Below are 14,831 nucleotides of genomic sequence, written 5' to 3' on the forward strand. Positions count from 1 at the left end.
TATTTTTCTTTATTTTTTCCTTTGTGATTTGATAAAGTCTTTAGAAACAGTCTCTAAGTACTACATGTGGTCCCTGAAGAAGCTATTGAACGAGCACAACGCTCAGCGAAACGCGTAGGACCTATCAGTACTGTATCTACATTGAATGTATCCAGGCAGACATGCCCGCAATATAGCTGTAAAAAACGTTTTTATATATATTATGCTTTTATCTCTTTTTTGATAAAATTAATAAAGATGTGGTTTTTAAATCATTGTGTGATCTTCCAATTTATGACAACCTCAGCCTAGAAAGTCCCATGGTGAGAAGAATAATGGGGGCTAACTCCCCTCTTTGGGGTTGAGTTTTCCAACATTGTAGACCCGTTGGGTTCTTTTCTCTCTCTTTTTTAACAATGCTACATTACATACAGTTACACCTAAAACACTGGAACGGCATCACAGCCTATAAAGCTAGATTAAAAAAAAAAAATACAGTTCTTCCACTATTGTCATATGCAAGAAAAGGCGATTTGTTATGAATGTGGATGTAACACTGTGAGGTTTTATTTACAGAATTCACATACAGCATTGTACCCAGCAGTCTCTTTTCATTAAATAGCTACATTATTAGGAGCACCAGGAAGCTCATTCACACATTTTCAGACGGCGCTGGGTTATTCCACTTTTACCACTTGTCTCTGCGTCCTTGTGAAATAAACCTTGTCAGTTTTACTTTATTATATAAGGTGCATGTTAGAAACAAAAACACAAAAAATTATAATAACACTAAGAAGTGTCCAGTATTTGTCAATGGTGGGTAGATGTGGCACTGGTAATATCTGTCCTAATTGCAGCCACATTCGTTGTGGCCAGCATTTTCAGTTTATCTCCCTTTGACATTCAGTTCACGGTGGCCTCTTCAGTAAAAATGTCATGGTGATCTAATGGTGACAACACGAAGGTTTCAATGTTAGGTCGTTGGCCCCAAAGATCTACTGTTCTTCTTATCGCCATCACCTTGAAGTCCTTCCAGCCAACAGGAACTCTGATACAGCCTTATAAAGGGTTACAGAACTTCTGTAAGGCAGTAAAAGATACAAATAAATTAATAAAGGCAATTTCCAAACTCCAAGAAACTAAAATGTAACATTACTCATTTTTCGACGATAACACTATTCCAAATTCTGAGAAGAACGTAGATGTTAACCAGGATATCTATTGAAAAACATGTTGTTGTGCAAGAAAGTCCAGAGGGTATAGCACCCAGTCCAGAGCTGGAGTTCAATCTACCCAATAGCTTCTTTGCACTAAAGCTTTGCGTTGAGATACAAAAATGGTCACTAGAACAAGAGGTAAAAGGAAACCTTCGGATGGTGACACCTGCTCCAGCGATAGCCAAACGGAAACAACAAGATAACCCAACATGCAAAATTACATATACATAAATATTAGTGCAACACTCAAATATAGGGTCCCTTCTGTGCATGAACCCCACAATATTTTACACACGTGTTCCTTAGATGTGCTCTCATCTATCTGAATGGATCTCTACAGTTATAGTAGGTCATATACTGTTCCTCCCACACTCCAAAGACATACTGGTAGGTTAATTGGATCCTGTATAAAAAAAATTGGCCCTACTATGTATTTATGAATGTGAGTTAGGGACCTTAGATTGTAAGCTCCTTGAGGGCAGGGACTGATGTGAATGTGCAATGTAGATGTAAAGCTCTGCGTAAATTGACAGCGCTATACGAGAACCTGAAATAAATAAATAAATATACTGGATAAATCAAGCCACAAAAGCTCTCCGCTAAATTTCTCTGGTGTTCATCTTCAAAAGTAAGTGTCTTGGGATGTTACCACGCTGGGCGGAGTGAATGAGTTGCCACTGGTACACAGAGAGTAAGGCAGGCCATACACATACTTTTTGGTTTTCATTCAACCAGCGGATTGAACGGAAAAAAAAAAAAAAATGCCGATTTCCCCTATTCACACATTCGATGTGGATGGGGGAGTCACTCCCACAGCACTATTGTGTTCTGCAGGTGGGCCAACAGAATACAATGATCAGTGTTGCCGCCTATAGCTGGTGGCACTGATCGAGCAACTTCTGTACAAGATCAGCTTTTGTACATCCAGCCTGCCCATACATTGATCAAAACCCATCCGGTCCCTACTGAACCGGCCGAATTTCAATCCATCTATGGCCGGCTTAGGACAGATCTGACAGACAGCTTTCAGACAAATTTAAATAAATGCCTGTACATACTTCTTTTACATGTGAGTGATTTTAATCCATATTTATTTTAGTAAAATAAAACAGTAAGCACTGTGAACTTTTTATATTTCTTCTGAGCTGCAAACACATTGGAGACGAACACAAGAAGGAATTGAGCGGAGAGGTGCTACTGAGCCTTGTATTTTGATGGTTTTTTTAAATGGTATATGACCTCCTATAATTGTAGAGGTCCATCCAAATAGGCGAGAGCACATGTAAACAGCACTGGGATGTAGAGGATTGCAGGATTTGTGCAAAGAGAAGACATTTGGACACACTTTAATGAGTGGAGTGTGGCACAATTTTTAGTTTGACACTGAGAGATTGGCACCTACTTTATCACTGTGGGCAATCTTCTGAGAGACAGATTTATGGATGACATAACTTGTGTACAACCAGCTAGCCCATATATCGATCGAAATTTGACTGGGCCCTGGTGAACAGGCCAAATTTCGATCCATGTATGGATGGCTTTTTTGAAAAGAAATGAACACAGACAGTAATAAACCTTCTATTCCTTTGAGTGGGAAAGGATTAAAACTTTATACTTAGGAAATCATGTAGTAAGACTAACTGTTCTCACTTTACATTAATTAAATACAGTTGGACCGGTATCTCTCAAACCATTTATACTGTCTCAGTTAACAGGCTAAAGCTTCGTCTGAAGAGGGAAAGTTGGTCTGCAAGTTTTGACCTGAATCCCTACTCTCAGTCCTGGCCTAAAGGTAGTTTAAAAGTCAAAGGAATTTTATACAGTTACTACAAAAAGCAACATTAATTTGTTAACTCCGAAAGGTTTACCCCTTAATGAATTGCGTTACTTTAACTAACAATTGCGCGGACGTGCAATGCTGTACCCAAATAACATTTATGTTCTTTTTTCCCCATAAATAGAGCTTTCTTTTGGTGATATTTGATCACCTCTGCAGTTTTTATTTTTTGCACTATAAACAAAGAAAGACCGACAATTTTGAAAAAAAAAAAAAAAGACGATATTTCTTACTTTTTTTGCCATAAAACATATCCAATAAAAAAAAAAAAAAAAATCAAATTTCTTCATCAATTTAGGCCAATATGTATTCTGCTACATATTTTTGTTAAAAAAAAAAAAAAATCAATAAGCGTATATTGATTGGTTTGCACAAAATATATACAGTGGGTACGGAAAGTATTCAGACCCCCTTAAATTTTTCACTCTTTGTTATATTGCAGCCATTTGCTAAAATCATTTAAGTTCATTCTTCTTCCTCATGAATGTACACATAGCACCCCATACTGACAGAAAAACACAGAATTGTTGACATTGTTGCAGATTTATTAAAAAAGAAAAACTGAAATATCACATGGTCCTAAGTATTCAGACCCTTTGCTCAGTATTTAGTAGAAGCTCCCTTTTGATCTAATACAGCCAGGAGTCTTTTTGGGAAAGATGCAACGAGTCTTTCACACCTGGATTTGGGGATCCTCTGCCATTCCTCCTTGCAGATCCTCTCCAGTTATGTCAGGTTGGATGGTAAACGTTGGTGGACAGCCATTTTTAGGTCCCTCCAGAGATGCTCAATTGGGTTTAAGTCAGGGCTCTGGCTGGGCCATTCAAGAACAGTCACGGAGTTGTTGTGAAGCCACTCCTTCGTTATTTTAGCTGTGTGCTTAGGGTCATTGTCTTGTTGGAAGGTAAACCTTCGGCCCAGTCTGAGGTCCAGAGCACTCTGGAGAAGGTTTTTGTCCAGGATATCCCTGTACTTGGCCGCATTCATCTTTCTCTCGATTGCAACCAGTCGTCCTGTCCCTGCAGCTGAAAAACACCCCCACAGCATGATGCTGCCACCACCATGCTTCACTGTTGGGACTGTATTGGACAGGTGATGAGCAGTGCCTGGTTTTCTCCACACATACCGCTTAGAATTAAGGCCAAAAAGTTCTATTTTGGTCTCATCAGACCAGAGAATCTAATTTCTCACCATCTTGGAGTCCTTCAGGTGTTTTTTTAGCAAACTCCATGCAGGCTTTCATGTGTCTTACAGCAGGAGAGGCTTCCGTCGGGCCACTCTGCCATAAAGCCCCGACTGGTGGAGAGCTGCAGTGATGGTTGACTTTTTACAACTTTCTCCCATTTCCTGACTGCATCTCTGGAGCTCAGCCACAGTGATCTTTGGGTTCTTCTTTACCTCTCTCACCAAGGCTCTTCTCCCCCGATAGCTCAGTTTGCTGGACGGCCAGCTCTAGGAAGGGTTCTGGTCGTCCCAAACGTCTTCCATTTGAGGATTATGGAGGCCACTGTGCTCTTAGGAACCTTAAGTGCAGCAGAAATCTTTTTGTAACCTTGGCCAGATCTGTGCCTTGCCACAATTCTGTCTCTGAGCTCTTCAGGCAGTTCCTTTGACCTCATGATTCTCATTTGCTCTGACATGCATTGTGATCTGTAAGGTCTTATATAGACAGGTGTGTGGCTTTCCTAATCAAGTCCAATCAGTATAATCAAACACAGCTGGACTCAAATGAAGGTGTAGAACCATCTCAAGGATGATCAGAAGAAATGGAAAGCACCTGAGTTAAATATATGAGTGTCACAGCAAAGGGTCTGAATACTTAGGACCATGTGATATTTCAGTTTTTCTTTTTTAATAAATCTGCAACAATGTCAACAATTCTGTGTTTTTCTGACAGTATGGGGTGCTATGTGTACATTCATGAGGAAGAAGAATGAACTTAAATGATTTTAGTAAATGGCTGCAATATAACAAAGAGTGAAAAATTTAAGGGGGTCTGAATACTTTCCGTACCCACTGTAGCGTCTACAAACTATGGGATAGATTTATGGAATTTTTACTTTCTTTTACTAGTAATGGCAGTGATCAGCGACTTATAACAGGACTGCGACATTGCGGTGGACAAATCGGACATTATCGTGACATTATTGCAGCGATCAGTGCTAAAAATTATGCACTGTCACTGTACTAATGACACTGGCTGGGAAGGGGTTAACATCAGGGGTGATCAAAGGGTTAAACGTGTTTCTAGGGAGTGCTTGCTAACTGTGGGAAGGCAGAGATCACAGTCTTCTCTTGTCACAGAACGGCAGTCTGCCTTGTTTACATAGGCAGATCGCTGTTCTGCCTGTGTCCTGAACGATCGCCGGGTGCCAGCGGACATCGAGTCCGCCGGACCCACTGATTGGCTTCCGCTGCAAGTAAAGCCAGAACATTTTTTTTTTTTTTGCTTTAGAGTAGAGAACAGTTAAAACCAATAAAATGCTATTTTCTACTGTCTGTGTCCTAATGGGGAGATATCCCTGGAAATAGAACAGGAAATGAAAGAAGACTTCTCCAAAGTGAACATAATTCTCCTCTAGGAGAGTTGTCACAAGAACAGGTGTACCTACTGGAGGATTTCCCCTTGTTTCTTGCACGGATGACATCCAAAATTTTTGGAACTCCCCTAATTTCCTTTCTAGGTGAAAATGACTGCCAGGATCAACTTGACAAAAGGGTTAGACTTGGCAACAGGCCTAACTCTTTCCCAATTTAGCCATTATTTTCAAAAAAATGTATTTACATACAGTACACTTTAACCTGAAATGTTTTTACTGAAAATGCATCTGACGTGCTACTGACCAGTATGTATTCTCTTTATCGTGCACAGGTTTACATGCATCTATTACGCATGTAAAAAGGTTAACAAGCACCTTTATGTCATTTTCTGTTCAATTATAAAAGCTGAAAAGGCAAATAAAACACAAGTACAGTGTTTTTTTTTTATTTAGTTATTTGACAGCTTAAAGAGGTTGTAAACCCTCTCTTATAACTTGTACTTATAGGTAAGCCTTTAATAAGGCTTACCTATAGGTACTGTAAATATCTCCTAAACTTGCACTGTTTAGGAGATATTTACTTTTAAACGAAGCCGATGACGTCATTGGCACATGTGCTCTGAAGGAACGGCCACCCATGCCGTTCCTTCAGAGCCCTGTGCCGTGAACGGCGGCTCCGGTGCGCATGGGTGGGAGCGATGTAATCGCGCCTCCGGCCAATCAGATGGCCGGGGGACGCAAACCAGGAAGCAGAACGGCCGAACATGTCGGCTGTGTCCCTGCTGAGCAGGCGGCACTCCCGGGGCTTCATTCTAAGGTAAGTATTTCCTGTGATGCATACCAGCTCATTATGCCTTTGTCTTACAGGATTTTTTTTTTTTTTCATTTTTTTTGGGGTTTACAACCTCTTTAAATTGTCAAATGCAATCTGTTATTATTGCACAGCTTGGTGCAAACGAGGCCCATTGAATAAAAATTATTTTTCCTCCCTTCCTTGCAGTAACAGAGGTTAGTCTGCTCCCATTTGACACTATAATGAAGTATGAAATGTTACAGACATGAATGCCCTACATTTGTAAAGGGTTCCATAGAAATTTGGGAGACTAATGAAGTGCACATACATTGGGCATAGTGTCTGACTTTCCCAGCTGCAGAGTTTGCTGCACAACATTAGCAGGTCACTAACTTGTCTCCCCATTTGCTTGGAATGACTCTTACCTGTTACTTGAGGGGGCTGCACAGTAGACTTCTTAATAAATGTATCCTTTCCCCCAAAGGCGATAATTGGTTCGTCAGGTGGAATCCCCTTCTCTCCATTAGAACTGCTGATATCAGAAAGTGTTATCACCTCTTCAAATGCAGGGGATGAATCTTTGGAGGAGAAGCCATTTTCTTGTTTGGATGGTTGTACCCCATTTACCAGAGAGCCTCTAAATGAAATAGACGTATAATTAGACAGTTTATTATAAGTTGCTCTATGCCAACATCACTTTAGTACATATGAAGTATGATTGCAGTATTTTAAAGTTCAGCTTTTCTTAAGTTCTGGATGGAATACTAAGGGGATGTGGATGGCGTATTGGGGCCCCCGCATATCTATTTGTCCGGGTCACCACAGTCCTAGGGAGAAGAAATACAAATATGGGGTCGTCACCAAAACAATCTTTCAATGGCAACACTTCCTGGAGTGACAACTGTACAAGAGTGGATTCTTTTTCAAGATATTTTCTTTCACTTTCCTAATAGGAAACTGCAAGAAAACCTGACAGGGGTTTTACCCCTCAAAGGGAATATGCTATAACCCTGTAGGTGTCCCTTGGGTATGGCTGGTATGGGGGGAAAGCTAGAAGATGGGAGGTTTATTTAAGAGTACCTAAAAGACAATGTTCCGGGTGGGTAATAAGATGGTGCGGCTCCTCTTGGTTTTACTATTGCCTCAAAATGCGTAACCACACCCAACGTCGTGACATCACCCAGAGTGCTTCTGAGGATCGCCAAAAGCTCCAGGAAGCCGCCCTTGTGGAGAGCGGCTTGCATTCCACACAGCCTGACAGCTCACGCTGCCTTTTTGCCCAGCACTCCAGGTTCCATGCCAAACTATGCAGACACCAGCCACTTGCCTGCCGATCTCTGCACACAGGTCAGCCGCCATCCACCGGATTCGGCACAGCAGAGCCAGGATATCAGGACTCCTCTTCACACTGACATAACTTCTTTCCTGCTACTGCAGTCAGTGTATTTTAGTACTTTTTATTGAATTAATCTTTTTTAACTGTTTACATTGATATGGGTACACCCCCCCCTTCTTTTTTGTTACATTTTAACCCTTTTCTTCTCAATCCAACTTAAAAAAAAAAAAAAAGGTTTTAGATATACAGTATATATACTATATTACCAAAAGTATTGGGATGCCTGCCTTTACACGCACATGAACTTAACTCTCAGTCAACATGGACTTTTTCTATTCCTTATGCTGCTAGCATTCGTAAATAGATAGGAATACACATAATGTTTAATTGTTTTACACTTTTTTTTTTTTGCATTTCTTCAATTACTTCCTGGTTTCCATGCCTCTGAAAATGATGTCATACATCCCAGGAGTCTTGAGGAGGGGAGGGAGGGTTCTCAGCTCAGCCAGTGTGAGACGAATTCCAGGATGTAAATGATACATGAATCATCTGCCCTTACTCAAGATGGCCACTGCCAGAAATGCCAGGGGGCATTTTTCAAAATAATTTCTCAGCAAAATAAAGCATGGAGACATGGATGGATGGGAGAGTTTGTTTTAAATACTAAAAATGAATTAAATAGTGTTTGTGGTGCCCAGATGCAGTGCAGTTCCTCTTTAATGGCATCCCAGTCTTAGTCCTTTAGGGAGTTGGCCCACCCTTTGCAGCTATAACAGCTTCAACTCTTCTGGGAAGGCTGTCCACAAGGTTTAGGAGTGTGTCTATGGGAATGTTTGACCATTCTTCCAGAAGCGCATTCGTGAGCTCAGGCACTGATGTGGATGAAAGGGCCTGGCTCGAAGTCTGCACTCTAATTTATTCCATAGGTGTTCCATTGGGTTGAGGTCAGGACTCTGCTCAGGCCAGTCAAGTTCCTGCACCCCAAACTCACTCATCCATGTCCTTTTGGACCTTACTCTGTGCACTGGTGCACAGTCATGTTGGAACAGGAAGGGGCCATCCCCAAACTGTTCCCACAAAGATGACATTGTCCAAAATGTCTTGGTATGCTGACGCCTTGAGAATTCCCTTCACTGGAACTAAGGGGCCAAGCCCAACTGCTGACAAATAACCCCACACCATAACCCCTCCACCAAATGATTTGGACCAGTGCACAAAGCAAGGTCCATAAAGACATGGATACTGCGGAGACTGTGAGCCAGGCCTTCTCTCCAACATAAGTGCCTAACCTCACAAATGCACTTCTGGAAGAATGGTTGAACATTCCCAGGCATCCCAATACTTTTGGTAATATAGTGTATATTCTAAAAGTAACATATTTATTCAACAGACAATATAGGGTGTTGAGGAAAGCAGAAAGCAGTTTTTGCCTTGTACAGACTTCAGCTCTTCCTGATTCCCTGAACTGGAGTGCTAATCCCACCAGTGAGTTATGGGAATGACATGAGGCCTTCTCCTAGCTAGATATCTCTGACACAAATTGCATACTTTCTAGTGTGCCACTTCAACTGGCTCCTCTTAAATCAAAGGAGTAAAGAGAAAAAAAAAAAGAGTATGTTTGTTTGCTTAATTAGGCCATAAAATTTTAACTGATATTATTACACATGTGCTTTCTAGGAGAAAAGTTCTTGCGTAAAGATGCGTATAGTTGTGTAGAAATATGTAGCGATTCTGTCAGGAAAGATGTGGGAATTCTCATATGCACAGTAATCAGAGAACTCCTGCCCGTGGCAGCGTAGCTGGTGCGCGAGCGAATGTAAGTGCACATGTGCGAGCGCGTATTCTCACCAGGCGGGCTATTTAATCTGCACAATGTCATTGTGTCAGTGCCGTTTGGTCTTATTCGCATCTGTGCATCTGTTCCTGTATCTGATCCTCTATTGCCAACCTTTGTTGAACCTGACTCTGCCTGAACGCTGCCCATACTGACCCCTGGCTTGCCTCTTGAATATTCTTCAGCCTGCTCCCCTGGATTATCTGCCTTGCTGTTATCGACCCAGGCCTGGCTCCTGACTATCCTGCTGCCTGCTTTTTTATCTGCTCAAATGTTGCCAACCTGGACTGTCTGACCTTGTCTTAACCTGCATACCTGCATCCGCACCCGCTGACCCGTGCCTGTCTTCAGCCTTGTCCTTTTACCTGTGTGCATCTATCCAGGCTCCTATGCACGTCACAACACACATCTACACTACTCGTGCGACTCTGTGCTCCGGTGATTCCCTGTTACATTACCAGGGCTCTCGAGCCAGAGCTGTAAGAAAGGCCTGCCTATGCATTTCAGACTCCATCTCCGGGTACATTATAGATGCAAAGACGTACATAATAACCTATTTTCCCCTTTGTTTAGACTTCATTTATGCACGTACATGCGTAAGCATGTAAATCGCATGTTCTTAGACACGGATTTTTGGATTCTGTGTTCTGGATCTGAAAGCAGCTCATGTTTACACACCTGTGCGATTAGCTCCATTAAAACAATGTAGCTGTGTTCAGGTCCACAATTAAAAACCCTTGTTCTACGGCCGTGTGAATGAAGCCTTGGGCAGTTAGGATGTATTATGTATCCAGGATACATTTCATTTAGCAAACCTTTTCAATAGTGTGAAATAACATACGAATATAAACCAGGTCAAAACCAACAAAAAGAAGATAGTACTCAGTGTAACATGATATTGTCAATACACAAAAGCATATTGCTGGTTGTATCTATATTGGTGGGCTTCATTTGCTAATTTTATACAATCTTGGTTTAAGTTCACTAAAGCTTTTATCAGTTCAATATATCACCTACAATTCACATTATTAGTTAAGATATCCTGTATGTAAAAGTCAATTCACAAACATTAGCACAAGGTTTGCAAAGTGTTCAAACACTACTGGTTGGTATTAACACTGGGATTCGAAAAATGGTCTACTGTGAGGAGCAGAAAAAAAAAAAGCGATTTGAGGTGGTGATAACATAATTTTTTGAGCAAATTTGCAATTTATGTGATATAAAATCTTTTAGTAACCAAATATCCTTTTCATCCCAATTTCACATTTCTGTAATACCAATGAATTGAACATTTAGTTTAGAAATATGAGAGAAGATATAAGGCATCATAAGCTAAAATACCAAACGCAATTTAAAAAAATGTATACATCTTAGCAAATTGACATTTATGAATTTTATGGTTGTTTTTCTTTTCTTTTTTTTTTTTAACACAAGTTTAACCTATTAGCTTGTCATAACTTATATTTCCGTTTGGCGCCCCCTAGTGCATGCTTCATAGGAATACATTTTGAAAAAACCAAGCATTGACAAGTACAAGCCTGTCGATGGGCTTTGCTCTTGTGCCGATAGCACTACTTTAGCATCAGTTTCAGATGCTTGACAGATCATTTAGAATTATTTCACAGGTGCATTTGACCTGCTTCAAGTGAGTTTTGCATTCCTATAGACTTGTAAGGGTAATGTAAAAACCCACTTGAAGTGAACAAAAACCCTCTGACACAAGCCAGGCTAATCACAGGCCATGACTGAGTTAGGGCGCAAGGGAATCTACCTGCTGGGCTTCTGAACAGCAGAGAAGGTGATGAAGCCCTGTCCCACTTTACTGAAATCAGAAGAATTAATTCTGTTACGCCAATTACTTAAAGTGGTAGTAAACTCCTGTTTTTTAGTTACAGGCAAGCCTATAAAAAGGCTTACTTGTACGTAAAATGAATATCTCCTAAACGTGCACCCTTTAGGAGATATTCCAGTGAGCAGCTGCTGGTAATGCCGACGCATGCCCTCTAAAGGGACAGTATACCTGTGTTGTTTCTTTAGAGCTCTCTGCCGTAGCGGTGACTCATCGTCATCGTGGCTCGGCCATTCAAGTTGCTGCAGCCTATGATCCTGAAAGGAACATGGAAGCACTGTCAGCGGTGACAGAATGCCACTGGAGGGCTTTGTTTTAAGGTAAGTCTTTCATAATATATGTTAGTATGCAATGCATACTAGCACATAATGCCTTTACCTTGCAGGGGGGAATTCTTTTTTTTTTTTTTTTTTAAGTTTACTACTGCTTTAAAGTGAAATGTTTGAGTGAGGAGAAAACACTGTAAACTGAATTCCAACATCCATGCCCCATAGTTTACTGTGAATGCACCATTTAAATGAACTTCAAATGCTAATAATGTAATAAAAAAAAATGTATATATTTGCATCTAGACTAACCCCTGAGATATGTCAGATGCTGCATTCCTGTCTTGTATTCTCACCACCTTCTTCTCTGGAAGCTCAATCTTCATGATAACATCAGTAGGTACTGTTTCAGCTGTAGACAATGCAAGAAAAAGAAAAGCAATATTTAATCTTGCACAATAATGTACTGTTAGTAGATACTAAAGCGAAGTCAGATTTAGAGCTCTGCTATTTAGCCCGCAGGCTGACCAAGAGAAAATAATAGATTGCTGGCTATTCAGACAGCTTCAGGACCCACAGTTGTCTGAATACCCGAACAGTGACTGCATCTAATAGCATGGAGTCACTGTTCAGCCAAGTCAATTATTAAAACGACAAAAAAGAGAAAATTATCTGATGCATCAAAAGCGAGATGCCTCCATCCCTAAATACAATACAATAGAAAATACATGGGTCATGGGACTTTAGATGAGGCAACACACAAAAAAAGGAAATTAATACTTTTATTACATGGTAGAAAAAATAGATCAAATGGTACAATCAAATGACAGACATCAAATTATTATATATAATGAACTAATCCACAATCAATAAATAGGTATAAAAATATAATTACACATTAATCGCAGTATAGGCATAAATATTATCGCATAACAAAATGATCGCTTGTCATCCTAACACTCAAAATGGTTATATATAATGAGCTAATCCACAATCAATAAATAGGTATAAAAATATAATTTCATATTCATCGCAGCATAGGCATAAATATTGTCGCATAATAAAATAACGTCTGTCATTAGATTGTACCATTTAATCTATTTTTTCTATAAAAGTATTAATATGCTTATTTTGCGTGTTGCCTCATCTTAAGTCCCATGACCCATGTATTTTCCATTGACTTTTTAAAATCGACTTTTTTTAGGCAGGGTGGTGCCGGCAGGGCCATCCATGGCTTAAATTTCATCCAGTTCAGCTGGAATCGGACAAAATTCAAACCATGCATGCCTAACTTTAGATATACTGTACAGTATATGAAACTATGAATCAGAAGAGGTGGAGGCAGGTTCTAATAGGTTCCATCCTCTGGTTTAGTATTCAGATTACCTTTGACTGGTGTAGATTCTTGTTTGGTCTCTTTTCCATTCATTGTTTGCTTATCTTCCTTCTTCTGCAAGAGACAAAATACATAAATGCACAACCCAGTTATGGACACAATTTTATGCCATGCTTCTCAGAGTCACAGGAATTGGCTGAGTGACGTCAGCGGGCAGCGGATGTTGGCCAGCTGTCGGCTGAATACATACAGGTAACAGGAGTGTGGAACTAAGTGCACTTCCATAACCTACAGGAGAAGTAGGGCCAAAAAAGCTTTGGCCCGACTTCTCCTTTAACAGTTGCCCCTCTTAAATCTCATGCACAGAAAATGGCCACTGCCCCGCTCCCAAGTGGATATCTTCAAACTTTGCTCGATCAGCTCCAACTTAGATAAACAGTACTGGGAGAGTCGGGCAGCTCTTTCATTTTCCATCCTAATTCATTAATCATTTACAATCCATAAAGACATTTTACAGACAAGCAGTACACACTACCTTTTACAGCAATTGTTTACAATAACAGAAATGCCCCACCACAGCACAAGCAGCTCTCCACCGTATATGGCTTAAGCTGCTTTCTATGGGTCATATGATATTTAAGGGGTAGATAGTCCTTTTGTTTATTGATACTGGTTCCTTGGCAGAGACGTCTCTATTAACTAATCTGAACTGCCACATTCACAAGCATCGGCAGTTCAATTTTATTAAATTGGGAGACCAGGTTTTACCCAGAATTCTTATTTTTCAATGATCTCATCCAAAGTTCCTCTGTTCATTCTGTCAGTGTAAGACATCTTGCCCTTTATTTATTCATCACAGTAAAAAGTATGTGATCCTCTTTGTGGTATAATTTATTCTTTGGTAATTATTTTGTACTCACTTTGCCTGATGCGTCTGATTTTCTTGTCCTTTTCATTATTTCTTCAAGGCGCTAAAATATGTAAAAAAACATTATTCAGTGTTAAACATCACATCAAAGGAATAGCTGTAGTACTGCTTTAATGTAACAAATCACCAGAGAAGAAGAATGCTGAATAAAATATGGAGAGCATCTTCTGTACATACAGCAAGATGTGGATGGGTAAATATGAATGTCTTATGATAGGGTAATAAATGCATTTGTCTCAGGCTCACCACAACAGAGGACTCACCAAATGCTGGAAACAATAGAGCTCGGATTTTTATGCAGTAATAGAGCTCCTATACTGTATGCCAAGACACCCTGGTTTAAGTAATTTACACATTTAATAAATCGACTCGCAGGCAAACTTGTACTCCTGACAATCTTATACTCCTGACAATTTTTCCTGACACCAAGAGAAAAACGGTGACAGGGTGGGACCTCTAGCGGATTGACAGCCTCAGCTCCGTTCCTGTGTGCTGTGTGTGAAGGGGGGGGGGGGGTATAGATCTTCCCTTCAATCAGCTGTCAGACCCCTCCTCTTTGAGCTCCGCAGAGTGCAATATCAGCTCTCCTATGCCGAGCCGTGTGGCGTCTATTCCGATGACAGCGATAGCTCGTCCTCCCTTCTCCTCGGCCCGGTCCGTCCCCTTCTACCTTTCGGCGCTGCTTTCTGGCCTTTTTTAAAATGGATTTGGATAGTGTCACGAGCGCAGGCGAGGCTGCATTTAAGGGCACTTCGCTGGCGAGGCTGCATTTATGGGCACTGCGCTGGTGAGGCTGCATTCATGGGCACTGCGCTGGCGAGTCTGCATTTAAGGACACTGCGCTGACGAGGCTGCATTGATGGACACTGCGCTGATGAGGCTGCATTGATGGACACTGCGCTGACAAGGCTGCATT

General features: G+C 40.8%; 1 protein-coding gene across 2 annotated transcripts in view; it reads right to left on the bottom strand.

Moving 5' to 3' along the window:
- Positions 1–520: 520 nt before the first annotated feature.
- MAP7D1 (MAP7 domain containing 1) overlaps positions 521–14,831 on the bottom strand; it is a 198,530-nt gene continuing 184,219 nt past the window's right edge. For both annotated transcript variants that reach the window (XM_082246679.1, XM_082246678.1), the window contains 5 exons: positions 13,908–13,958; positions 13,038–13,101; positions 11,964–12,063; positions 6,792–7,003; positions 521–1,059 (listed from right to left, as the gene is read on the bottom strand). In XM_082246679.1, the coding sequence (XP_082102805.1) occupies positions 1,049–1,059; positions 6,792–7,003; positions 11,964–12,063; positions 13,038–13,101; positions 13,908–13,958 (438 nt within the window). In that variant the 3' untranslated portion in view covers positions 521–1,048. The remainder of the gene's footprint in view (positions 1,060–6,791; positions 7,004–11,963; positions 12,064–13,037; positions 13,102–13,907; positions 13,959–14,831) is intronic.

This window comes from Pelophylax lessonae (genome assembly GCF_965119305.1).
Source record: "Pelophylax lessonae genome assembly, chromosome: 2".
NCBI classification, from domain to species: Eukaryota; Metazoa; Chordata; class Amphibia; order Anura; family Ranidae; genus Pelophylax; species Pelophylax lessonae.